At 36.0% G+C, this 25,613-nt stretch overlaps 1 protein-coding gene and 1 long non-coding RNA gene across 2 annotated transcripts; both read left to right on the top strand.

The window, feature by feature from the left end:
• The first annotated feature begins 6,952 nt into the window (after positions 1–6,952).
• LOC135780085 (uncharacterized) lies at positions 6,953–11,499 on the top strand. Its single transcript, XR_010544963.2, has 3 exons — positions 6,953–7,323; positions 8,160–8,331; positions 9,680–11,499. It is a non-coding gene; the product is annotated as an uncharacterized lncRNA (long non-coding RNA).
• A 5,591-nt stretch (positions 11,500–17,090) lies between these two features.
• On the top strand, positions 17,091–24,586 carry sf3a3 (splicing factor 3a, subunit 3). The gene is made up of 17 exons (XM_065295172.2): positions 17,091–17,300; positions 17,899–17,946; positions 18,074–18,126; positions 18,210–18,315; positions 18,407–18,479; positions 18,682–18,773; positions 18,855–18,937; positions 19,057–19,195; positions 19,430–19,498; positions 19,636–19,703; positions 19,856–19,963; positions 20,081–20,150; positions 21,548–21,712; positions 22,112–22,222; positions 22,517–22,607; positions 23,149–23,204; positions 23,364–24,586. The coding sequence occupies exons 1-17, from the start codon at positions 17,205–17,207 to the stop codon at positions 23,439–23,441; spliced, it is 1,506 nt and encodes a 501-aa protein (XP_065151244.1). The 5' UTR covers positions 17,091–17,204; the 3' UTR covers positions 23,442–24,586.
• The last annotated feature ends 1,027 nt before the right edge of the window (positions 24,587–25,613 follow it).

The following is a 25,613-nucleotide window of genomic DNA, read 5'->3' as shown; positions in this document are numbered from 1 at the left end:
ACAATAAGGTGAATGAAGAACTTAACAACAGTGAATGTGAATGATGGATCCTAAGGACGTTGTGTATATAAAAAATATGAGTGCAGTGGCTTGGTGTCATGTAAGGGATAATGTAGAGGCAGCCGGTAGTTATTGGGAAATAAGCCCCGACAGTGTGATCAGGACCCGACGCGTAGCGGAGGGTCTTGTATCACACTGAAGGGGCTTATTTCCCAATAACTACCGGCTGCCTCTACATTATCCCGCTTATTACACGGCTACTTGCCACATAAGAAAAAAAACTGGACATGAATATGAAACATTTTATTGGCATATTTGTTTTAAATTAACATTTTTATCCTTCCGCGAAACTTTGCACAGATGCATAAAATGATGGTAATACCTTATTAAGATCCTCTGCTTCATACTTGTCTCCATTTTTTCTCTTTTAGCCAGTCTTTGAGAAGTTTTAATGCCCATTCTGTATTTTTTTGTGTGTTGGCTTCGTAGCTGTCATGCTCTATTTTGTCAAGTTCAGTCTCAGTAAGCTCTCTGTGTCTTGTCGTGGTTGTCGAGTGTTTGTCACAAGATGGCGCCAAACAAACAGTAATCTTTATTGATCTTTATTGGCGCGGAGCGATTTTACTCGTGAAAGTAGTCCGGCTATGCGTTATTATTTTGGAGCGGTTATTATTTGAAAAGAACGAACCTGCAAATGTCTCAACTGACCAATCAGAATCAAGCATTCCAGAGAGCCGTGTAATAAGTTTGATTAACATAATGACACAAACATAAGCAGATTTCTGGAGGGCACTGCAAGTTTAAAGGGACCATTTAACATGTCCGCCCAAAAAAAAATCAATTCATACTCTACACGCCAAACAGACGGGGGCAGTATACCTCCAGAAAAGTGAGTTGGTCTATTTTAATTTAGCAGCTGCAAATTCAGCAGCATATATCAAGTTTGATTTACATTAGCAACTAAGTTATCATTAGTCACAAAAAAAAAACATTCGGTCTCATTAAAATTGCAATGTTTTCCGCTACGTTTCGTGCGTCCATTTGGTGTTCATTATAATCGAAGACATTTCAAGCTTCTTAGCTAATGTTACATTTTAGCATCAGCTTGGTAGATAACGGGTGAAAACCGGATCGGATCCGTGGGTAGAGCTAACTATTAAACGTTAACAGCTAAGGATGCGCAATAATTTGCATGCGATAGTCATTGCGCTTCTCGTCAGTGAAGCCGGTTTATTGATTAAAAGTTAATCGCCATCAGCTGCTTTCAGATGGAGCCACATTTACTGCACAAAGCCGTAGTTCATGTACAAGCTGAGCATAGGTTATGGCAATGCCTATTATAAGTGAACTTCTAGCGAAATACTAACAGCATCTTACTTACCAATCGAAAAGAAAAGTTGTCATTTCGGAGTCGAACCTCATTTCTTTCATGTTCATTAGTTGTCTCCAGCGATGAAAAGCAGTGCCAGTATTTACTCTGGTTCGGTTACTTTATTTATCATATTTTATTTGTGATTCCGAGCGCGTTGTTCCCTGCAGCAAATGTTTGTGGTAGTGGTAAATGTCTCTTGCTTTAGCCATTCTTCCGCTCTCTTCCCTGAACTGAAATACGTCCGAAACCCCTATTGCAAGGCAGGAAGGCATCAAGGCATGTCCGAATCCATGGCTGTCCGAATTGCATTTCTCTGAGCTGCATTCATAAATCTTAAATCAACAAGTCAGCTGCCTTAGTTTTCGGACGCAGCGGTAGGGCTGTACTCCCACTTATTCGTGTATTGCAGTTTGGCTGGCGGTTATGTGCGTGGCCCGCATACCGCCTCCCATGGTCGAAACTGGTATTACAACACCAGTCGGGCTGTAGCTAGTAATTTAGCATGCTAATTCAGATTGATATTTCTGCAGCCCTATACCTTGTCATTTTTTTAATGACATCTTTGCCCTTATTTCTTCTCATTCTTTTGATGCGTGTAACTAATTTTTAAAAATCTTTTACCTCAGTTATTACAAATGGCACCTTTAAGACCGAATAAGCATGGATCCAAATACTGACACACATCTGATTTCTTTTGAACTGTTTGCGTTCACTTTAAGACATAACTGACTGTTACATGACTGTTTTTATGAGAATTCTTACCAAGAGGGTGGTATTTCGAGATAATTTTACGTCTGTCTCGCGCAGATAGATTCTGTGTTTGCGTGCTTTTTAAAACACGCTTCTCCATGCATGCCTGTGCTTATGAGTGAGTGTCCAATTGAGTATGTGTGTGCTTCTGTCTGCAACAGACATGCAAATGATATACTTTCTAGATAAATAGTTCCTTTACAAGTGTTTATTGTTGCACAGAAAATTGAAACCCTAAATAATCCTTGGGATTTTGCATTGATCCTCGCATAGTTTATCAAAATGCATGCGCCTTTTGCGCTTGTGAGTAAATGAAGAACAAATGACATTAAATGAACACATTAAAGAGAACACATTAACCCTCATAAGCCCCGATTTTCCTATATACGTTAGAGTTCCTTGAGGGTAAAAATGACCCCAGAAATTAACATTTTTAATGATACAAATAATAAATCAATTTTTTTGTTTACTTCCCATCTATACATTAATGCTGTGTTTTGGGAGATATGAAGTATTTTTTATACCTGTTTACCACTCAATTCCTCAACTACACCATTAGCTTGCCTGTAATATATCAAATTTTTATAAAATTTTCACATAAATTATGATCTAAATTTGATCTAAATTGTTTTTAGATATTGATCTAGATGTTATGTGTTAAATTTGGTCATCTGGTGTTTAAAAAAAAAAAAAACACATAAAAGAATTGCAGTTTAGGAAATAAATCATTTTGACCAACAGAGGCCCATAGAGACCCATTCATTTCACTGAATGTGGCCAACTACTCAACATCAATACTTTAGTGAAACATTTTGTGAATGTATGTATATATTAACATTAGAAAGGGCATTACAATTTTTTTTTATTTCAAATAGTAGAATTTTTTGTGGTTTTTCATGCATTTTGAAATGTCTGTTTTTACAAAATGCCACAGTAATTTGACCGAATGTAAGTGTGTGTGTCTGTGTGTGTGCACACGTGCGCATGAATGTGTGTGTACGTGTGTGCGCGTGAATGTATGTCTGTGTCTTTATGTGTGTGTAAGTTTTACTATGACAAATTCTGTAAAAAATGCTCTCTGTGGCAGCCATACCTTTACATGTGTGTGTGTGTGTGTGTGTGTGTGTGTGTGTGTGTGTGTGTGTGTGTGTGTGTGTGTGTGTGTGTGTGTGTGTGTGTGTGTGTGTGTGTGTGTGTGTGTGTGTGTGTGTGTGTGTGTGTGTTGTTTGTTTGTTCTATATTGCATTTGTGCTATAGTACCAGGCCTACTTTTCTGTGTTGAAATTAACAGATTTATTCTAGATGCATTGATTTTTTTGACAAATTCCCATTCATTTTCAATTGGGGTCATTTTTACCCCCAAAGCGCCTCTTTTGGTAATTTTTATACATCTGTAGAATGACCGAATCAAGCCCAGGTTTTTTATATTAATATTGACAGATAGTCTAGAAAAGTCACAAAATCTTATTCCACTGAGATGAAGGGAACCATGTTTTTTAAACTAAAGAAAAGTGGCTTGGGGGTAAGATTGACCCCAAGGGACTTATTAGGGTTAAAAAGTCATAATAAAAATACTTTTGTTTGATTAGACAGCAGCACACATGAGGGGAGTAAAATATGTATATATATACTAATTAATGGAGAATGGTAAAAACAAGATGGTTCGTACATTGATGTCTTTCATTAGGAGTGTCAAATTTGCAAAAAACAGATCCCTATCTACAGTATCTTCAGCCCATGATACTGCAGAAAATGAAAACCCTGCCACTTGGCACAGCCATGCTCCCACTGTAATACCTGAAGCAACCTCTTGGGTATTGTAAACACCTCTTAACCCTGAACAGAGATAAGAGAGTATGGGCAGCCAATCTCTCTTAGCATTGCCATAACTAAAAACAATTATTCAGAGTACTAGCAGTGAAAATAACTTCAAAGTCTATCTTTATAAATGACACAGTGATGTCTTTATTTCTTCCAATCAGAGCTGCATTGAATTCATGCAGAAATCACTGTGTATGCTATGACTTGTTATATTTATATATATTTATCTCTAAAAGCCAGAAGGTTTATGGAGAATAAAATAATCAGGGGTTAGAGAAACAAAAATATGGTCAGACAGACAGACAGTAGGAGGGCGACTGATTACCCTCGGGATCCAACATTGTTTTCCTCTGCCAGAATGAAGATTCATATAAAATGCAAGCAGGACTGTAATGAAAGGATATGGTAATTAAATAAAAGAAGAGAGCAGTAATAGATGCAGGCTGCTGTATTCCCCTTATCCTGCAACACTGTCATGTCAAATTATTCACACTCCATCAGAATGCCAAAATCATTACAAGAAGAAAGCCTTCATAAAAAAACTGGTCTTTAACATTGTTTTAAAAATAAGAAACATCACTTTAGTTAAAGTTTAAGAGCACTTATTCATCACATTACTATGAAAGTTATTCAAGAAATCATATGGAAGAGTTTGCCTTCGAATGCCCATCTATTTTCGTTCTTTCTTTTATTCTTTACGCCATTTCAGCATCCATGGCGATATTCATGGCCAGAACTGGTTAATTCATACACAAGTTTAATCCAGACACAGGTTTGGGGGAGGGACAATTTGGCATCTCCAATTTGCCTAACTTTAATGTTTTTGGCCTGTTTGGAACACATTTATTTCAAACATTCTGAGAGACGTTTATATAAATAGACGTATAATGTAGTGCCACTGTGTACAGTACCTGGTACTGGTTCCACCTTGGTTGAGGTTCCATTCCAAGGGACCCATACAGATACTAAAATGAGACATGTAAACACTGCAGATCACTGCAAGAGGCACAACTAAAACGAAAAAACTATAATCCAACCCACTTTAAAGCGGTACTAAACTGCAATGGAAAAGCAAACCGAGGCTACTCATGCCGTGCAATGAAAAGCTAAGTTGGGAAACACTAGCATAATACACAGATGCGAGGCATTAACATTAGCATGCTGAGAGAGTTTTAAATGTATTAGACCAGCTATAAAAATCATTATTTTTGCATTTAAACAAAATGTGAAGTGTTCCTTTGAAAATGTACAGCACAATGTTAGAAAAGATTTTTCATGATATATATGATATTTTATTCTGTCAGATCAAGCATTAATAATTCAGTCGCACTGATGAAGTGCTAAATGTGTTTGAAATTCCATTTCCACTGTGCTGATTACACCGCTAATGCATTTTCAGTCAGGAAACCTTATGAATATTCCACACCTGCAGGAGGGAATTAAAGAAACGGTTCATCCCCCCCCCCAAAAAAAATCTGTCATCTCATCTAGACCTGTATTTCTTCTTTAACATTTGAGAAGCAATGACATTAAACTACAATTTGCTTATAATTTTCAGGAGATGGTGGTCATTATTGTTTTTGATTCGAAGTTCCCTATGGAGGGGAAAATATCCTGCTTTTGCACCATTCATTTAGAGGCCACCATTACTTTACAGTTGCATATGCATTCTGAGTCAATTCAAAGAGATGTGTTCATCTGCATTTCTTCTTCACAAAACAAAAAGCCAAATCACTGTTTGAGAAGAGTTTTTACAATTCCTTATGGCAAAGAATAACTTAAAATGTCAAATATTGAGATTATAAATAAATTTGATTATTTTCATACTACACATATATTGAGAACAGGGCTGGTTCTAGATATTTAGAGGCCCTAAGTAAAATTTATGTTGAAGTGCCCTCAGAATAATGTGAGAAAGTGTAAGAAATCATTTAAGCACTGCAGTTATCAAACATGTTTTTCGCCATTACTTTTCTTTTTTTATCAGGTTGATAAAATGGATTATTAAATGTATGTTGAAATTTAGTTCAAAATTATGCAAAACCACGTGTTAAACATTTTAAAGATACAATTTGTAGAATCTGCCGCTAGAGGGCGCACTATCAAAACAATAATAATGGCGTACATTAAAGGGACAGTAAGTAGGATTTTCCCCCACCTAGTGGTGAAATTGTATTTTGCATTCAAATGAATAGTGCTCTCTAGCGCCTCGCTTTTCCAAATAAGTGTTGCAACTACGGTAGCCGTTATTTGCTCACTGATCTCCTTGTCCGTTTCAGCTGGTTCATGTGTTCTAAATGAAAAACAATTTGTGGAAACGCTTGGCGGTAGGCTAGTGCTTCTTGTCCCTCTCTGCTATTATAGTTTATCAGTATGGCAGAACACAATGGAAGCCTCCTTGGACTTACCCGTTCAATGTAAATAAAGAGAAGAAATTCTAAGCTTACAAAGAAAAGTAAGATCATTGGCAGAGGTCATTTGACACCAATGAGGACATATTTATGAATAAAGACATTGCTTTTGACTAATAAAATACTTAAAAAACTACACCCATTTAATTATGCTTTAAAGCATCCTGAAATGATGGGATTTGGTGTGTTTAACTCAATCGCTGATGGCCATCAATCAGACGGGAATCATTTTAAGAGATGAGGTAAAGTAAATTTAATAAATGTTGTGTTTGATGACAGGTTGTCGTGAAGCTCTCTCCATCTAATTAATGAAACACCAATATTGTTTCATGATCTTTCTCTCTTATTGTACCAAACTCTTCTTGGGTCATTTGGTTGGCTCTTACGCTTGGGCATGCAGGAGTTATCTTTGCGACACAACCCGTGGCAGACGGTAAAGAGTAATCGTGGTCCATAAACAAGCAAGTAACCTGACAGACTCTATACTCTACACTGTAAAACTTTTCTGTAAATTTACAGCGAATTTCTAACAGTATTGTACTGTATTTTCAAAAAACAGTGTTAGACTGTATATTTACAAAATATTTACAGAATGTCTGTAAATGTACAGAATTGTCCTGTTTTCAGCTTGCAAAATTCGTAATACAGAATAATACTGTAAAAGCATTGCATTATGGGATTGATTTCCTTCGCGCTCAATATTTGAATGTAAGCAGAGCTAGTGCTTCGGAAGTTCGGACGCCCTTTATTTGTTAGGATTGGTTATTCATATAAACGACGGTATATGAAGACAACGCGTTCAACTTTTAATCTATAGCTGCCTGTGATGTGAAAACGTACACGGAACATTTAAAAGTTACACAACGACGCGGCAGAAATGAGAGGATTATGCAGCAAGAAGACGGGGAGAATACAATGTGTCTGTGGTGAAGATAAACGAAGATTGACTGACTGTGCATCATTGACACGGTAAGACACTGTTGTTTTATTCGAAAGCATTTCTGAACGGTTTGCACGAGTGGGCTATTTTTATGAGCTGCGTTGTTGTTGTCACTCCACAAGTTACGCTAACTTGCTAAACTCTTTACAGACAGCACACGACAAGTTGATAAAGATGTTTTTGTAACTAATCTGTCTGTTAATTCTTTCGTTTTTGACGACTAAACATGATAATGTGAATTGCCCTAAAACAACACAATGTTGCTGTCTGTCGGTGCGTTGTGATTTAGCTTAAGTTAGCTTGTAATACACGTAAAGAACAAAACATTTCAGCTTGTTCTCAAATATACACCAAGTTAAGTTACTTTGATATGAAAACGTTGTGGTTGTAGCCTACATTCATCACAAATATAGTTTTATTTGTATTTTAAAGTTATTATAAGTGAAATGATGTCAGACTTATCACAGATATTAAAGTTTAGTTAAATTGTAACCCCCACCTCCATTACTTCGTTGTCACGTCATTTAAAAGTGTTTGATTAACATATTTTTGCAATTATCACTCAAATTTGGTGATGTATAGTATATGTATGTAATATACTTCTATATACAGTACCACTCAAAAGTTTGAACTTACTTCCCATGTCCAAACTTTGGCCTGGTACTGTATACAGTACCAGTACAATATACTGTAGTATATTTGTATTGCCCTGTAATATACACATTTTAACCTAATATCTGTATTTGCATCGGTTGAGCTCAAGTTATGTTTAATAGTTATATTTGTAAATGGCTAAATAACATCACAAAAATAGAAACAAATTTTATTTTAAATATTTTATCTTTTTTGTTTTGGTCGATTTCAGGTTCGTCTCAAAGCAACCAGCGCTGGATGTTGAGCATGGACGGTCAGGTTGTGTGTGAAGGAGAGCAGCGCAACTTTGTCTCTGGTCTTGCAACGCTCAGATTTGCCTCATTCTACAATTTTAACCTCCCGGATCTGGAAGCGGTGGCATACACCCTTGGGTTTGATCAGAGGTTAGATACACATTTCCCATTCATATGTAAAAATTTTTTTTTTTAAATATTGTGAAGGTCTGCATCAAGATGCAAAGCGTAAAACTGAAACTTCATATTTACATTAAATAAGTAAGTATGAACTGTATTCATCTGACCTCAGTTTTTCTCCGCTTACACTTTTGGCATGGTTTTTGTGCTGAAATACTGCCAAAAGCATTGCAAGTTTGCAAACACAATTTTATGAACGAAAAATACAAATTAAGTGTGCAGAATCTGTCTTGGTGTGTAAAATAAACCACTTTTAAATGTGTAAATGACTTGTTGCATACAGAGGGTAGGGTGGCCATTCGTGCCAGTTCCGCCGGACACGTCCCGAACATGTTTTCAGGTGCGTTCTCCGGAAGTCGCGTTGCTCGAATGCATACGTCATCGAGGTCCTCACATTTCAGTTAAAATACATTAGAAAATTAAGATTTATTTCTTTTAAGATTCCTTTTCTGAAATTAAACCCGAAATATTAAACCTTGATGACGTATGCAGTCGACCAACACGACTTACGGAGAACGTACCCGAAAACATGTTCGGGAAGTGTCCGGCAGAACTGGCACGAATGGCCACCCTAACAGGGGGTAAAACTATTTCCTGAAATAACCTGACATTAACAGTTTTGTCATAATTCTCTCACTCATTTGAGCTTGCTAGCACGTGTGGAAAGGCGTGGCTATCAAATGAGGCTTTTAATGACTCGTTGTTTTCTCTTTTATGATTGGTTGAATAACGGCAGTAGTTGTCTCAGTATCCGGTAGCCCAGTAGATATTGAGTTATTTCAGGAAATTGTTTTATAAAAACTGGTTTATTTTACACACTAAGACAGATTCTGTGTGATTCATTTGTGTTTACCGTTTTTGAAAGAATGCCATGTTTGCACACTTGCAATGCTTTTTGCAGTATTTCAGCCCAAAAATCCATGCCAAACGTGTAAATGCAGAAAAACTGAGGTCAGATGAATACAGTTTATATTTATTTAGCCTAAATATGAAGTTTTACAAGACATGAATTACGCTTAAGATTAACAGTTCAATTTTGCCAAACCTTTTTTCTTATGCCTGCAACTTGATTTACACCTTTATGTCACCTTTATGCTTGCAATGTCACATTTCCATTTTGACCAGTGATTTGTTGTTTTTAACAGAACATTGATCTTCCCCCATTACTTCTGTTTAAACCAAATAATTCAATTAAATTGCACAATTATTAATACAGATTTATTTGTTATTTTTTAATTACTGTGTAAAATAAGAAGACTTATTACATTTTTTTTATCAACATAATAATAATTGTTCTTGTTTGTTTTCTGCCTTGCAGATGATTTCTCTACATCAACCTGGAACGTGGATCAAAGATGAAGAAAGGGAAAAAGAACACTACAGTGAATCCACAGGTTTCCACTCTTCTTAGAAAACTTACATACTTTAAATGCAATTTTGTTTAGACACTTCCACTATCCAGTGTAGTTGAATTAAAAGGAAATAAAGTTTCCTACATTGTTAATGATGTGCTGTTAATTGAAATACAAACGTACAGCTGGCATTTCATCCAATATGCTTATGTTAAAGAATTAATTCACTTTTAAAATGATGCAAAAAAAAGAAAGTCATGAGGGAAAATACAGTAAAGGATTAGTCCACTTTCTTAAAGGAATAGTCCACTTTAAAGATGGGGTACATTGACTTTTCATAGTAGGAAAAAAAGTAAGTAAATGGGCCCCATCTTTAAAGTGGACTACTCCTTTAATAAAAAAATCCTGATAATTTACTTACCCCTAAGTCATCCAAAACGTTTATGTGTTTCTTTGTTCAGTCAAGAAGAAATTATTTGTTTTGTTTTTGTTTTTTTGAGTAACACATTCCAGAATGTTTCTCCATATAGTGGACTTTAATGGACCTCAACAGTTTACAGTTTAAATGCAGTTTAAAAGGGTGCATACAACTTCAAAGGCTCTAAACTAGGGCTGCATGATAAATCGCATGTGATTGTCATTGCGCATCTTGTCAGTAAAGCCGGTTCCTTGATTAGTAGTAAATCGCCATTACCTGCTTTCAGATGGAGCAGCATGTACTACACAAAGCCATAGATCACTGACAATCATGGCAAAATTTGCATTAATATTATGTATGCGATATGGCCCAGCTTGTCAGTGAACTACGTCTCTGTCTAGTAAAAGCTGCTCCATCTGAAAGCAGGTGATGAGATGCGCATGACTATCGCATGTTATTTATCGTGCAGCCCTACTCTAAACTATCCAAACTGATGCATAAGGGTCTTAACCAGCAAAAATCATAACTTTCGGCAAGAAAAAAAATATGCACTTTTAATCCACAACTTCTCATCTTGCACTAGCCGTGTGATGCGCCAACTTGACGTCATGTAATGCATAGGCATGTCGAAAGGTCACGCATCACAAATGTGAAACACACACTTGCAGACCATTTTAAACAACAAACTGACATAAAGACATTAATTGTTATCATTCCACATACAACAACGTCTGAACGTTCCTCTTTCTCCACGCTTGTAAACACTGGGGCGGTAGTTTTGCATGCATCACATGTGACCTTTCAACATGCTTAAGCATTACGTTAGATTGCGCTGGTGGGACACAAGGCTAGTGCAAGATGAGAAGTTATGGATTTATAGTACTTATTTTTTATTTTTCTTAATAAAAATGATGATGGTTTGCTAGATAAGATCCTTATGCCTTGGTTGGGATCGTTTAGAGCCCTTTAAAGCTGCATCAAAACAGCAAATTTTAAACTGCATTTAATCTGTAAACTATTGAGGTCCAATAAAGTCTTTAAAATTGAGAAAAAGCATGGAGTGTTTTCCCTAAAAAACTTAATTTCTTATTGACTGAACAAAAAAAGACATCAACATTTTGGATGACATGTGGGTGAGTAAATTATCCAGATTTTTTATTAAGAAAGTAGAGTAATCCTTTAATGTATTTTCCCTCCTGACTGTCTTTTTTTGCATCATTTAAAATATTTTGAAACATTTCCATTCTTTGAAAGTTAATAAGATCACTTGATTGTTAATGTTCTGATCATTCATAACTGTTCTGTAAACTGTTTATTAATTGTAATGCATACAGCTGACATTTCAGCAAACATGTTTATGTAAATTTTATGGCCTTTGCTTTTAAAAAATAAAGTTGTATATTCTAAGAATTTTGTATTTGTGTATTATGTATTTAATTTCCATTTGAGACTATTGTTACTGTTACACATATAATATAAATTCCTAATTTTAAAGTGGCATATCAGTAAAATACAGAATTGCTTATAGTTCTGTAAAAATACAGTTATTTGCTGGCAATATAGCTGCCTGTATGTAAATTTACAGTGTAAAGTTTTACAGTGTATACTGTAAAAATAAAAAAATTACAGCATTATACTGTATCTGACAATTACAGTGCAAGACTGTAAATGTTGTTTACAGTAGTGGTTCTGTAAAAATACAGTAAACGGCTGGCAACCCAGCTGCCAGTATTTTACTGTAAATTTACAGTGAAAAGTTTTACAGTGTAACGGTACTTCTGCATTTGTCCATGACACTGTTGTCTGTGGTTTCTATGCAGTAAAGTTGGTAACAAAGGGTAACATGGATATTAACTTCATTGACATAAGTAGTTAAGTTAGTTTAGTTAGTTAAGTAGGTTTAGTTCAGTTTACTTAGTTAAGGAAGTTCATCTGGTTAAGTTAGTTTATTTTTGTTAATTAGTTTAGTAAGTTAATTTAGTTAAATTTAGTTTAATTAGTAAGATTTGTTTAGTTAGTAAAGTAAGTTTCGTTCAGTTTACTTGGTTAAGTTAGTTAAGTTAAGTTAAGTTAGGTTAAGTTAGGTAATTTAGTTAGCTTATTTAGGATATGTTAGTTTAGTTATGTGTAGTTAGATTAATTAGTTAAGTTAGTTAACTTTTAGTGAACAGCCAATAGCGTTCAAAAAAGTAGGTGTGTGTATTTTTTCATTGAAAAATATCAGAAGTTTATATGCAAAAACCAATTATTATACAAAAACCAATTAATTAACTTAAAAGTTTAGTTTAGTTAGGTTTATGTCATGACTTTGGTTTCATTTGATTGCTTTGTTTTGGTTTCTCTGTGTTTGTGTTTGTTTTGACAGTTCTCACGTGCGCGATCCTCTCACGGGTGTAATTAGGTTATTTCCTTCACCTGCAGTTCATTTGATGACCAATCGGTTCCCCATTTATTCCCTGCGTGTTCTGTGTCTTGTTGAAAGTTCGTTTGTGTATGTTCTCGCCAGCTACTAGCTTTGCTACTTTCTTGTCCAGTCTTGTCGTGTGCTTATTATTGTTCTAGTCAGTTTATTTATATATTCCCACCTCCCTAACCTGTGCTCTCCGCTGCCCAGGATTTACTTCTGAGACTCTGTGACTGTTGGTGGCTCCAAGGGCTATTTATCATCGGCTTATTTAAAGGACTGCAATCACCTTCGGCCTGCTTCAAAGACTGCCTTATTCATCTGCAGCGGCGGGCGCTCTGTGCGGCTTTGCCGCTGTCCAGCGGAACGGCTCTCCGTCTCTGGAGCTGTCCAGCTTCACCCGTCAGCACCACTAACACTGTCTCTCTCTCTGTCCGTCGCATGATTCCCCTCCTCATCTGCTTCGGGTGCCTGCTGCAGGGCTGACTGTGGATCTTCTTTTTGTCGTGTTTGGATTTACTGTTGTAAGATACTCTCTCCCACCGTTCGTTTGTCTGGCCATAGCCCGAACGTGTGTGGCTTGTCTCCCCAGTGCCTGTGTGTGTGCTCCTCGCCCCAGCCGTCTGTCCTGGAGTGGCCTTGCGCCCAGACGTGCAACTGTCTTTTTCACACATTATTATTTAAATGTTTCTGTTATCCGCACTGGGATCCATTGCTTTCTTCAGCCTCACAGTTTAGTTTGTTTAGTTAGGATAAGTTTTTTTAGTTAGGTTTAGTTAGTTTACTTAGTCTAGGTTAAGTTAGTCTAGTTAGGATAAGTTAGTTTAGTTGGGATAAATTATTTTAGTTAAATTTAATTAGTTACTTAATTTAGTTATCTTAGATATTTAGTTAGTTAAGTAGTTAAGTTAGTTTAGTTAGTAAATAAGTTTACTTCAGTTTACTAAGTTAAGTTCGTTTAGTTAAGATACATTAGTTTAGTTAGGTTTAGTTGTCACGGCTAGTCCGTGTCATGTTTTGTGTATTGCACTGATCCGTCTCACCTGGACACTCATTGACTCATTACGCCAATAAACTACACCTGTCTTATGTTTAATTGTCTTTGTATTTATATGCCTTGTTTCTGTCACACCGGTTGCCGGATTATTGTCATTACAACCCTGTCTGTTCCCTGTGTTGGATGTTCCTGTTTTCCTGTATTCACCATGTCAGCCCTCGTGTTTTTATTATTAAATGTTATTTATTTTGAACTTTGCGTTTGCGTCCTGTCTCTACATCCCGATTGTGACAGAATAATCCGGCCAAACTGGACGCAGCAAGTTCACGGAGGGCGGCTCCCCCAGGAGTTTCGTCGAGGGGGAGTAGTGACATCGGGGTTCATTCCCCATCAGCCCCGATGTCTCTTGGGGACCACCGTGAGCGATCGCTCGCTCCTGCGGGCCTGCGGGAGGAGGATCGGCCCAGGCGGTCCCCCAACGGTTAAGTCGTCGTCGACGGTCCCTCGGAGGACCACCGTCCCGCTCGTAGGGGGATCCGGAACGGACCACGCCCGATCATTTCCCCGGGGTGGCTACCAAGTGAGGGTCTCCATTTCCGCGAGGGGACGGGAGATGACTTCCGGGGGGCACCTCATCGTCGACGATTCCCAGAAGGGGGGTAATTCGTCTGCCTCGGTTCTCGGAGGGATCGCTCCGGTTCTCCTGGCGCAGTCCGGCACACCGTCCTGTTGGTTTCGTACCGGCGGCTACCGGCTTCGCCAGGGTCCCCAAGCCCTCCACCCCTCCCTTGGACTCTCGCTACCAGACTTTGTTTTTGTTTTGTGTTTATTGGAGTGTCTGGTAGCCACTCGTAGAGGGAGGGGTTATGTCACGGCTAGTCCGTGTCATGTTTTGTGTATTGCACTGATCCGTCTCACCTGGACACTCATTGACTCATTACGCCAATACACTACACCTGTCTTATGTTTAATTGTCTTTGTATTTATATGCCTTGTTTCTGTCACACCGGTTGCCGAATTATTGTCATTACAACCCTGTCTGTTCCCTGTGTTGGATGTTCCTGTTTTCCTGTGTTCCTGTATTCACCATGTCAGCCCTCGTGTTTTTATTATTAAATGTTATTTATTTTGAACTTTGCGTTTGCGTCCTGTCTCTACATCCCGATCGTGACATTAGTTAGTTGAGCAAGTTCAGTTTAGTTAGTTAGTTGAGAAAGTTCAGTTTACTAAGTTAAGTTAAGCTAGTTTAGTTGATTAAGTAAGTTAGTTAAGTAGTCAGGTTAGTTTGGTTAGTTAAATAAGTTTAGTTCAGTTTATCTAGTTAAGTTAGTTAAGTTAGTGTAGTTAGTTAATTAAGTTAAGTTAAGTTAGGTAATTTAGTTTGCTTAGTTAGGACATGTTAGTTTAGTTATATGTAGCTAGGTTAGTTAGTTTAGTTATGTTAATTTGTTTACTTGAAAAATAAGAGGAGTTTATATGCAGAAAGCAATATTTATGCAAAAACCGATTAATTAACTTAAAATTTTAGTTTAGTTAGGTTTAGTTAATTTCGTTAGTTTAGTTAGGATAAGTTTGTTTAGTTAGGTTTAGTTAGATTACTTAGTCTAGGTTAAGTTAGGTTACATTAGTTTAGTTAGTTAAGTAAGTTAGTTTAGTAGTTAAGTTAGTTAGTTAAGTAGTTGAGTTAGTTAAGTAGTTAAGTAAGTTAGTGTAGTTAGTTAATTTAAGTTAGGTAATTTAGTTAGCTTAGTTAGGAATTAAATTAAATCAAGTTAAGTTAAGTTACATTAGTTTAGTTAGTTAAGTTATTTAAGTTAGTTTAGTTCATCTAGGCTTCATGCAAGAACCAGCAGGTGGATGACCTCAAAGCTCTGCCAGAGCGAATAGCAAAATCATACAGAGGAGTTTGCTTATCAAGCCTTCTCGCGTTACTTTAATGTCATTGGCCTGGTGTTCTTGCAGCGCCGCATAAAGTAGAGTCAGGAGTGATTGTCGAACTAGCACACATGGATTTAGCGGTTATTTAGGCCCCCCCACAAGCTTGCGACTCTAGGCACTTGCCTACTTTGCCTATAGGTAGCGCCGCCGGCCCTGATTGAGAATAATTTGGCACATTTACAAATATTCTTTTGAACATGGTTGCAGTTGGAAAGTCAAAATCCCAGATCAAGGTCACCACAACATCTAGAATGTAAATAAGGTTAGGTAAACACTCAGATACAAGGTCCTCTTGTTCAGCACTGTCACTCCCACTTACTCACACCGAACACAAGAAATTACAAGGGCTGAAACAGATCCACTGATCACCATCAAAGTTTTAGTTTATTCTTGATTAGATACAATGCACGTCTGGTGCCGTAAAGACAAGCCAGTCATAATCCATACTTCTGCCAAAAGATGCGTACTATACATATCAAACAAAGCTAAACAGGAAATAACAAATAATTTATCTAGCTGGACAAGATTCAAAAAATGTGGTCCATTATAGCAGGTTTTACAAGAATTTCTTATCATTTGTCAAAAGATGTCAACTGATAGCTAGGGCTGTGCAATTAATCGTTTTTGGTTTTCAATTTTTGATTCAAACAATTACAACAACAAGATAATTAAAGTTAAACAATTATTGTGTAATTATATACATTTCATGCGGCTGGACCAATGTGTTTTTAAGGCACAACTGCTTGGACACAAACCTATTGCAACACTTATTTAATAAAAATGTTAAATAAATGTTTTTCAAGTCACTGAGTAATGGTGTTAAATAATTGTGATTATGATTTTTACCAAAATAACTGTGATTATGATTTTGCCCATAATCATGCAGCCCTATTGAAAGCAGATATAGGTATCTCTTTCCTATACTGACCATGTAAAAACTTATATTAACAGTTAATTCTGCTTAGAAATATTCATTTGCATAAAGAAAATGTAACTAGTGAAATATGTGTTTCTGTGTTAGAGCATTATATTAGCAAGCAGCGCAAATAGCAGGTTTGTGTGATAATAAATTGTTGTATGAAAATGTATACAATAAGGACCCAAGAACAGTGCAAAACTAAAATTAATTTAACACAGTCAATATAACAAGAATAGCCGGGGGACCTCAGAGCATCAAGCCGAACTGTTATAGTTAACGTTATGGTTACAATGTGAACGGGCCTATAACTAACGCTCGGCCTCTCTGCAGTACCGCTACTGCCCTCTGGAGGCCGCAGCCGTGGCTGAAGGATACACACCAAATTTGTGGCGCTTTGTTGAAACATTATTCTTTAGTATTTATAGAAATGTTGCGGCATTATTATGTGTTAAACAATTACGTTAACAACAAATGTGATATTATGTTTTCTAAATGTGCTTGTAGGACAAATTTTATGTGCAAACTTTTATTTGGCCTGTTCAACAAATAACCACAGGTACGAACGGTATTTTTTATATATAATGTATATTTTGGCAGGGTTTAAACCTTATTTTTTAATGGAACAGTTCAAAAGTAACCTGAACAGATGGGCTGTAATGCACGAACCGTATGGTCGGAACTATATTTTGTCTCGTCCATGTTTCCGGTCGAGCGGTGTAAACTCAGGATCTATTTCCTGTACGTTACACGCGCGTAAGCAGGTTAATCCAAATAAAAGCTGAATATAGTCGATATCTGCAAATTAATAAGTCGCAATGGAAACAATTTTAGAGCAGCAGCGTCGATACCATGAGGAGAAAGAAAGACTTATGGATGCCCAAACCAAGGAGATGCTCACAAAGAAAACCACGGTAAACGCACAGATCCATGAAAGAATAGTTATAACGTAATGCTAATATACGTTAGCAACTTTATAGTTGCACAAAATCACTAGGAACTGTAATTAACAACATACTGTCTAAGCTTTATTACTAGTAAACATGGATATGTTATTTATTATGTACGACTGATGATGCGTCATAGATATTTACGTGATCACTTCATATAAGTTAGTTTTTATTTTGTTTCTACAAATAAAGCTTGCAATGTTACAGTCTTTACAGTTAAACGGTATATTGCTAAATTATTACTCTACTTTTACAGTGTCTTTCTTACTGATTAGTAATGATTACCAACATAACTAAAAGATTAGGGTTTGGTTTAGGGTTAGTTGCATGTAGTGCGTAATTTACTGTTATTACTGTAGTAATTACATGTAACATGCCTAAAATAAAGTGGATACAGTATCACTTAGCATACAGTTCTTGTTTAATTCTGTAGATTTAAGTTTTCTATTTCTTGTAAAAACAATTATGACAATTTTTTTTTCATTCATCAAAATGCTGTAAACTTCTATTTGTCTTAACATTTCATTGTTAGTAAGCTATTTTATGTTGTGTTTCTCAACAGCTGAGAGACCAGATTAACTCTGATCATCGAGTCAGAGCGATGCTTGACGTAAGATTCATTTTTTTATCTGTTTTGTGACTTGAAGTTTCATTTAATCTACATTGTCGTTGTGGTGAATATGCAAACAAATGTGCATTCATGTATTTCGTGTTGTTTGTGTTATCTGATGAAACAGAGGTACATGGAAGTGAGTGCAAACCTCAGAGATTTATATGAAGACAAAGATGGGTAAGACTTTAACAACGGCCATTTTTTATACATTAGGTTGATTGTATAACTAAATTACTATGTTTTTATCCGTTCTTCATCAGAATGAGAAAGGATGAGCTGAATGCAATATCGGGACCAAACGAGTTTGCTGAGTTTTACAACCGCCTTAAACACATCAAGGAGTTTCACAGAAAACATCCCAATGAGGTTAACATAAACCGATTTGATAGATTTCTTCTGACTCGTGTGCTTTATCTCCGAGTGTTAAATATACACTTTATCTCTACATTAATTTCAGATATGTGTGCCCATGTCGGTGGAGTTTGAGGAGCTCATGAAAGCCAAAGACAACCCCAGTGAGGAGGCACAAAGTACGTCTGGACTAGTTTTATTAGCAGTGTTTGTATCTCTGTAATCTCATTACATTATGTTTATAAAATATATGTTATAGTGTGCTACTACTTAATTATATGATGCACTAATGTAAACATAGCCAACATCTGTACGTTTAAGAGCTTAAGTGTTTTTTTATTATTGTAAATCTGGACTAACATTTATTTGTATTGGTCACAGACATGGTAGAGTTTACAGATGAAGAGGGTTATGGACGCTACCTTGATCTCCATGATTGTTACCTAAAGTACATTAATCTAAAAGGAGTTGAGGTACAGTTTCTTTACTCATTTAAATCACTTTGCATAATAAGATAGGAGATTTTTGTGACCCGATCTGTTGTTCCCTTTTAGAAACTGGAATACGTCACATATCTGTCAACATTCGATCAACTGTTTGACATTTCTAAAGACAGGAAAAACGCGGAGTATAAGAGGTAGGTGAAAGATTTTGTTTAACCCTTGGTTGTTAACTTTGCTCTTTTCAGTCTTTTTAAAGAACATGACCTGATAGCGGTGGAAGTGATTTCTCAAGTATTTTAAACTCGATTCGCAGGTATCTGGAGATGTTGTTGGAGTACCTGCAAGAATACACCGACCGTGTGAAGCCCCTGTTGGATCAGAATGAGCTGTATGGAAAGATCCTGATTGAATTCGAGAAGAAATGGGAAAGTGGAGCATTCCCAGGCTGGCCGGTGGGTTCGAGTTTTAGAGAGAGCATTAACTGCTTCAACAGGTCTTAAAATAAATCACAAATAAGAGCGCCACCTGGTGCATAATTGCGGAATCATGGATTGCCGAAAAACTCGTCCATGGCAGGGCAAGAGTTAAAAGCAGAAGAGCTCTTACAGCTACATGTTCCTGTATTTCATGAGTGTATGCTTGTTAGTTTGTTAATCTGTTGTTTTGATGTATTTGGTGGTGTATAGAGGGAGGCAAGCAGTGCTCTGACCCACGCTGGAGCTCATCTGGATCTGTCTGCCTTCTCTTCATGGGAGGTCAGATCTGTTTCTCTTGTCTATTGCTATTTTTTGCTTTATATGTTAATTTCGAACGGTTATTTTATTAAAGCTGATATGTGATGGAGATGTGTGTGCGAGATCAGGTTGGATGTCTAATGTATTTTCGTTTCTAGGAGCTGGCATCTTTGGGTTTGGACAGATTGAAGTCTGCTCTGATGGCTTTGGGCCTTAAATGTGGAGGGTGAGTTTAAGCACAATGTCCTGCTCACGTTATACTCCGTTTAATCTGTTAAACCAGTTCTCAGTGTATTTTAAACCCAGCAGTGTTTGATTCTTTAGGCAGTAGGTGATTTCTGCTCTTTATGTGTCATTTTGTATTAATTGTGTTTGTAGCACACTAGAGGAGAGGGCTCAGCGTCTCTTCAGTACTAAGGGAAAATCTCTGGAGTCTTTAGACCCCTCTCTCTTTGCCAAAAACCCCAAAGCCAAGGGACCAAAGAAGTAAGTGTGGAAACAAATCCTAAAGTGTATTGTTTACAAAACGTACAGGCTTCTTGTGTCTTCAGAGTCTTGTGTACATGTACATGTATTTAACTTTGATCTCGTTTGTGTCTGCAGAGACTCGGAGCGCAACAAGGAAGTAGCTTTTCTGGAAGCCCAGATATATGAATACGTGGAAATGTTAGGGGTGAGCAGTGTTATGATCTTCAGTATTGTTCTTTTTTATTTTTATTTTTTGGCGGGCACATTTATCAAAATGAAGTCAGAGCATTCAAAGTATAGATTTTATCTATTAAATTAACCTTTGACCTTAATATTAGTGTTGTTTTCATCATTATGAAGGATCCAGGTATCACCGTTACTGTTATTTATTCAATATATTAGGACAAACCCCGCAGAGATTAATACCTTTTTAAATCGTGTTTTTTTTTTACTGTTGCTACCTTAAAGGGATAGTTCACTGAAATTTTTTTTTTTCATAATTTACTAACCCCCCCAGATGTTTCAAACTTATATACATTTTTTGGAAATGTTTTTAATTAAGGAGATCTGGGTAACCATTAGCCACCATAGTAGGAAAAGATAATACTATAGAAGAAGTGAATGGTGCCCCAGATCTGTTTGGATATTAAACATTTTTGTGTTCAGCAGAACAGAAATTTCTACAGGTTTTAAAATAACTTTAGGATAAGTAAATAATCACATAATTATAAGTGTTTGGTGAACTGTTCCCTTAAACACATGAGTTTTAACCTGGTACTTTAGCGGCCGTTTACACAATGTTTTTGTGCGGTTTGGCTGTTCATTTACACAACGACTGCATTTTGGAGTCCAGAAAACACAGATGTTTTTGGCTTATTAAAATAAAAACTGAAAAATGTTTTGTTTTATTTGAGAGAATATGACATGTTGATGTAAAATTAACTAACCAACAGTATATCAAATTAATCAACCTTAAAATTATGTGTAACATACACAGATTAATATTAATACATAACTTATAATACTAAAACAGTGACAATTGTTTTTGCTAAATACACACTTTTATTCAAAAGGATTAATTGATTATTTAAAAATATCCAGACATTATTTTCAGCCGTTTCAGGCGCGCAGTAAATTTCGGGATAGCCTAGGCTGTGACGGATACATTTGTTCTATGCTTTGCAACCCGGAGAAAGGAGGACACATTGTGAGGTCACCTGTAGTAATAAAACTAAAGATGGCTTGTTGCTTTTACAATCTTGATTGTTTGTATTTATGACCCTGTAGACAAATGCATATGTGCGCAGGCATGCAGTGTTTATTTACCAGGTAACATTGCCATCTACTGGCCTGGCATATGTATTACAGCAGATTAGTTGTATTTGCAGATCGGTATAAACTTGGATCTTTTTCACAACATTATTGTGTGTGCTAAAATCTTTAATAAACGCAAAGGAAAAACTTTTCTGTTTCTCACTACATCATAAACAGTCTAAGTTTACCGCTCTGTTAATTGACACTTATTATCGTTGTGGGCAGTATGGTTATTGTCTTAAATCATAGACACTGGCAGCTAAAAGCTGTTGTGTTGGGGTCTTGCAGGAGCAGAGACAGTTGTCCCATGAGAATGTTCAGAGGAAACAAGCACGTACAGGAGAGGAGCGTGATGAAGAGGATGAAGAACAGCCCAGCGAGAGTGAGAGTGAAGATGAAGACAATGAAATTATATACAACCCTAAAAACCTGCCACTTGGCTGGGATGGGAAGGTATGGATTATTTAATTGGTGTAAAGGACACTGGCATTGTCTAACTAATCAAAGTCGGTACATGAAATGTACTGAACAGCATTGTAAAGATTTATAACATTGCCCTGCCTTGACTGCTTTGATATTTAATTTCAAGTTTTGGGTCAACATTCAGTTTGTTTTTAATGTTTATGCATTAGCTTGTTTTATAAAGAACCATCATTTCAATGCAACCAGTTTTGCAAAGTAAATTCAAATGATTCCGACTAAAACTGCTTTATTTTTTACCCTCAAAATTTTTTTATTTGTATAAACTAATATAATAATACATAATAATATATGCATCAACATTTACATAAATTCAAGTGTTTTTTTTCTTTCTTTGTGACTTTAACCTCATATTTTATCTCTTGTCTTTAGCCAATTCCATACTGGCTATACAAGTTGCATGGTCTAAACATCAATTACAACTGTGAGATCTGTGGAAATTACACATACAGAGGACCCAAAGCTTTCCAGAGACATTTTGCAGTAAGTTCCACATACAAATATCATCAGCCTTGTTAGTGCTCATTGGTTTATGTGTGTTTTAAGTGGTTTTCTTCCCTGCATCTTAAAATTCGTTAACACTAAAATTCAAATAAAGCATTTTTCGTACTTTGTCTATTATGGTCAAGGTTTTAAATGTGTGCAATGATGTATTTGTCGTACGTGAATACACAACAGATGTGAAATAGGGATGCAAATAAGAGGGCCTGTGTAATGATTAATTTTTAGATTTACCATTTAACGCATTAATATTAAATTCTGTTTGCTTTATGTCAGGAATGGCGGCACGCTCATGGCATGCGCTGTTTGGGTATTCCTAACACTGCCCACTTTGCCAACGTCACCCAGATTGAAGATGCAGTATCCCGTGAGTATATGACTCCTACATACATCCAATGGTTTAATGACGCTTTACACTTTGAATTAACATTATTAACTTACTGCTTAAGACTGTTACGTTTTAAGGTGCTTGATAAAGAAATAAAAATAGCGGCAAACTGGGTTAACGGTTTTAAATTTGCCTGATGGGTGAGACACAGACATGTGTAAATTACTTTTTAATAAGGGTTCATTGTGACGATAATAAGAGTTGACTCAATCTGGGGACAAACAACAAACCTAAAAGCTATTTTGTTTACATTTTGAAATTTAGCTGGGTTGAAATTAAGCTAGAAAATATTTATATTTCATCCAACAATGGTTTAAAACAGCCCAGCATGGGTTAAATTACCGCCCAGCAAAGTGGGCTTGTCCCTTTTTGACCCAATGTTGTGTTGAAAATAACGCCACATTTTTAAAGTGGATGCGTTGCTCTGAACATCATTACAACTAAATGGGACTGTTTGTAAAATGACTCAATATATTTGTATTTACGATTGTGTTTTTTTTCTCTCTTTTCTCTTGAATAGTCTGGTCAAAGCTGAAGTCACAGAAATCACTGGAGAGGTGGCAGCCTGACACAGAGGTAAGAGATCACACCTAATTCGCATTCACTTTCATTTTTATTTCTTATTAAAGTTTACACAGAGAAAGACCTCTAGCCAATACTTCTGAGAGTATAAATGTACAGTTTAGATGTTTAATGAGTTTAGAGAGGAAATACATTTTTTTTCATGCCTTATAGGAAGAATATGAAGACTCCAGTGGAAATGTGGTCAACAAGAAGACGTATGAAGATCTGAAAAGACAAGGGCTGCTGTAGGGCCTTATCGCTCAAACCTTAACATTTGATATTGTTGCGTTGTGAATACTGGAGCATGAACATTTCATCTCCTCTTTCAGAGGAATGTCATGTGTTATGAACGATTTGTATGTTTTTATTATTTTCCATTCAATTTATTGTTTTTCCCTTCTCCTCAAATATGAGACACATTTGTTATTAATCAATAAATTTTTGTACATTCTGCCAAAAATATGTTTTACAGGCAAATGTTTTTAACTGGGTGACGCCTTTTTGGAAACCTGCTGGGCAATATTAGGCCTGATTTCACAGACTAGTATTAAGCCAGTATTATTTTTATTAAGAACATATTAGGAAATTTAAGTAGCTTAGACAAAAGTGACATTACTGGTGTGCATCTTGAGACAAAGTAATGACGCTGATATATTTTATGTAAGTTTTCAGTTAAAAAACAGCTTAAAAATGAATTTAAGGCTCTGAATAGGTGTACGCCTTGTCTGCAAAACCAGTCCTTACAGGTTTAAACCAGCAAAGTTTAGGGTGTCACTTGGGACAGACATTTAAATATAGGACATAGAAAGACTCGATTAACGATTCACCCAAGCACCTTACTGCTTTATACCCACAGTTAAGTCCTCCCATTATCAAATAGACAATTCACACCCCTCAACTGTAATTAAAATAAGAGGTTAGGAAGTAGTTCACCAGCACCACCTTCAGGAAGGTCACGAGCTGTGATGTTGCCAGGCGATGTTATTTTTAGGGAGTTGAAAAATTACATTTCTCTTAAATTAGTTGTTAATATTATAGTTTGTTACATGACTTGCACTCATACCACTCAAGTGATGTAAAAACTTCACAGTGATGATGCTGAAGAGAAACCATTTTTGGTGACCCAAAGAACCATTCAGTCAAAGGTTCTTAAAGAATCTTTTTTTTTTTACATTTCTATATCTGAACAATATTTTCCATCACAATACAACAAGTTAAAGAGTGTCAAGGTTTTCAATTAGGTCTTTGCCTGAGATAACATTGGTTAAATAGTGCTGGTCAGGTAAGCGTAGTCTGAGCATCAAGACACAAATAATGTTTATTTTATAAACTCATTAAAAACTTCATTGTTTTCTGTCATCATTCCTCCCTTGCGTTCCTTGTTATAAACATCTCTGCATCTGCTTCTTGACTGGTAGAGAACTCAAATAGAGAGTTGACTGAATATCAGTAAAGAGAGATCTAGTGACACACTAGATAATCATTGGATCTAACATTACACATTCCTGTGCTCATAAGAGTTTGAAAAAGCTGTTGCTCAAATTCACAACACAACCAGCAGGTGGCAGTCAAGAACTCGGCAAAAACTTGAGAAGTGGAGCAGTAAAGAAATATATATATATATTTTTTTAAATAAAGGCTTTACAGAAGATATAATGCCGCAAAACAAAAATATAGAGACCACTCCAGTTTTGTTTTTTAATGGTCATTTGTAAATGTATTGTAATCATTTTAAGTGTCTATTGAATTTCAACAAAAGCAAACCTCATGTCACCCAATGGCAAATGTAAAAGACTGCGTGTATGACAAAATGTGATTAAAAATCAGGGTTATTCCATAAAATGTATATTTCAGAAATTTCCCAAAATACACGTTAGTATTTTGTTATTGAGAAATGAATCAAAATTGATTCCTGCTGTTTTCAGAGAAAAAACGAAAAACAATGCATCCTTTTATTTATTTGTATCATGTTTTCCCAGTTTCAATTTTAGTAAATAAATGCAAATAAAACTTTTTTATTAGGAATTTGACAGAAATTTCGGTAGTTGGAGGACTGAAACAAATCATTCTACCGAAGGCAGACACTTATTGAGTATTTTAAGTAAATACAAAGTGTTTGTCTTGGGAAAAAAATTACTTTGCTAAAAAATGTTCACTACATTCTAAAGCATAGAATCATACTCTGTATTCCTTTTATATTGCAAATTAAAATTGATTTAATACCTTAAAAATTGTGTACTTTTACTTTTCTTGGGTAAAAGTACGAAAGTACTTTTTACTTAAGTAAAATTAAAAAATATTACTAGATGTTTAATGTACTTAAATATTAAATATAAACCAAAAACTTGAAATTATGAAATTTAGTGGAGTAAAAATTATGATAATATGCTTTGGAATGTATGTTTTCCAAAGAAAAACACT

This window comes from Paramisgurnus dabryanus, chromosome 19 (genome assembly GCF_030506205.2).
Source record: "Paramisgurnus dabryanus chromosome 19, PD_genome_1.1, whole genome shotgun sequence".
Lineage (NCBI taxonomy): Eukaryota > Metazoa > Chordata > Actinopteri > Cypriniformes > Cobitidae > Paramisgurnus > Paramisgurnus dabryanus.
The sequence above is the reverse complement of the archived record's forward strand: the minus strand, read 5'-3'. Positions and strand labels throughout refer to the sequence as shown.

What these genes read in the sequence shown, in the direction of transcription:
- sf3a3 (XM_065295172.2), top strand. Translation starts at nt 17,205, where the DNA reads ATGGAAACAATTTTAGAGCAGCAGCGTCGATACCATGAGGAGAAAGAA. An exon ending in GAGTCAGAGCGATGCTTGAC is followed by an intron (nt 17,947 to 18,073) that starts GTAAGATTCATT and finishes CTGATGAAACAG; the next exon opens with AGGTACATGGAAGTGAGTGC. An exon ending in TTAATCTAAAAGGAGTTGAG is followed by an intron (nt 18,774 to 18,854) that starts GTACAGTTTCTT and finishes GTTCCCTTTTAG; the next exon opens with AAACTGGAATACGTCACATA.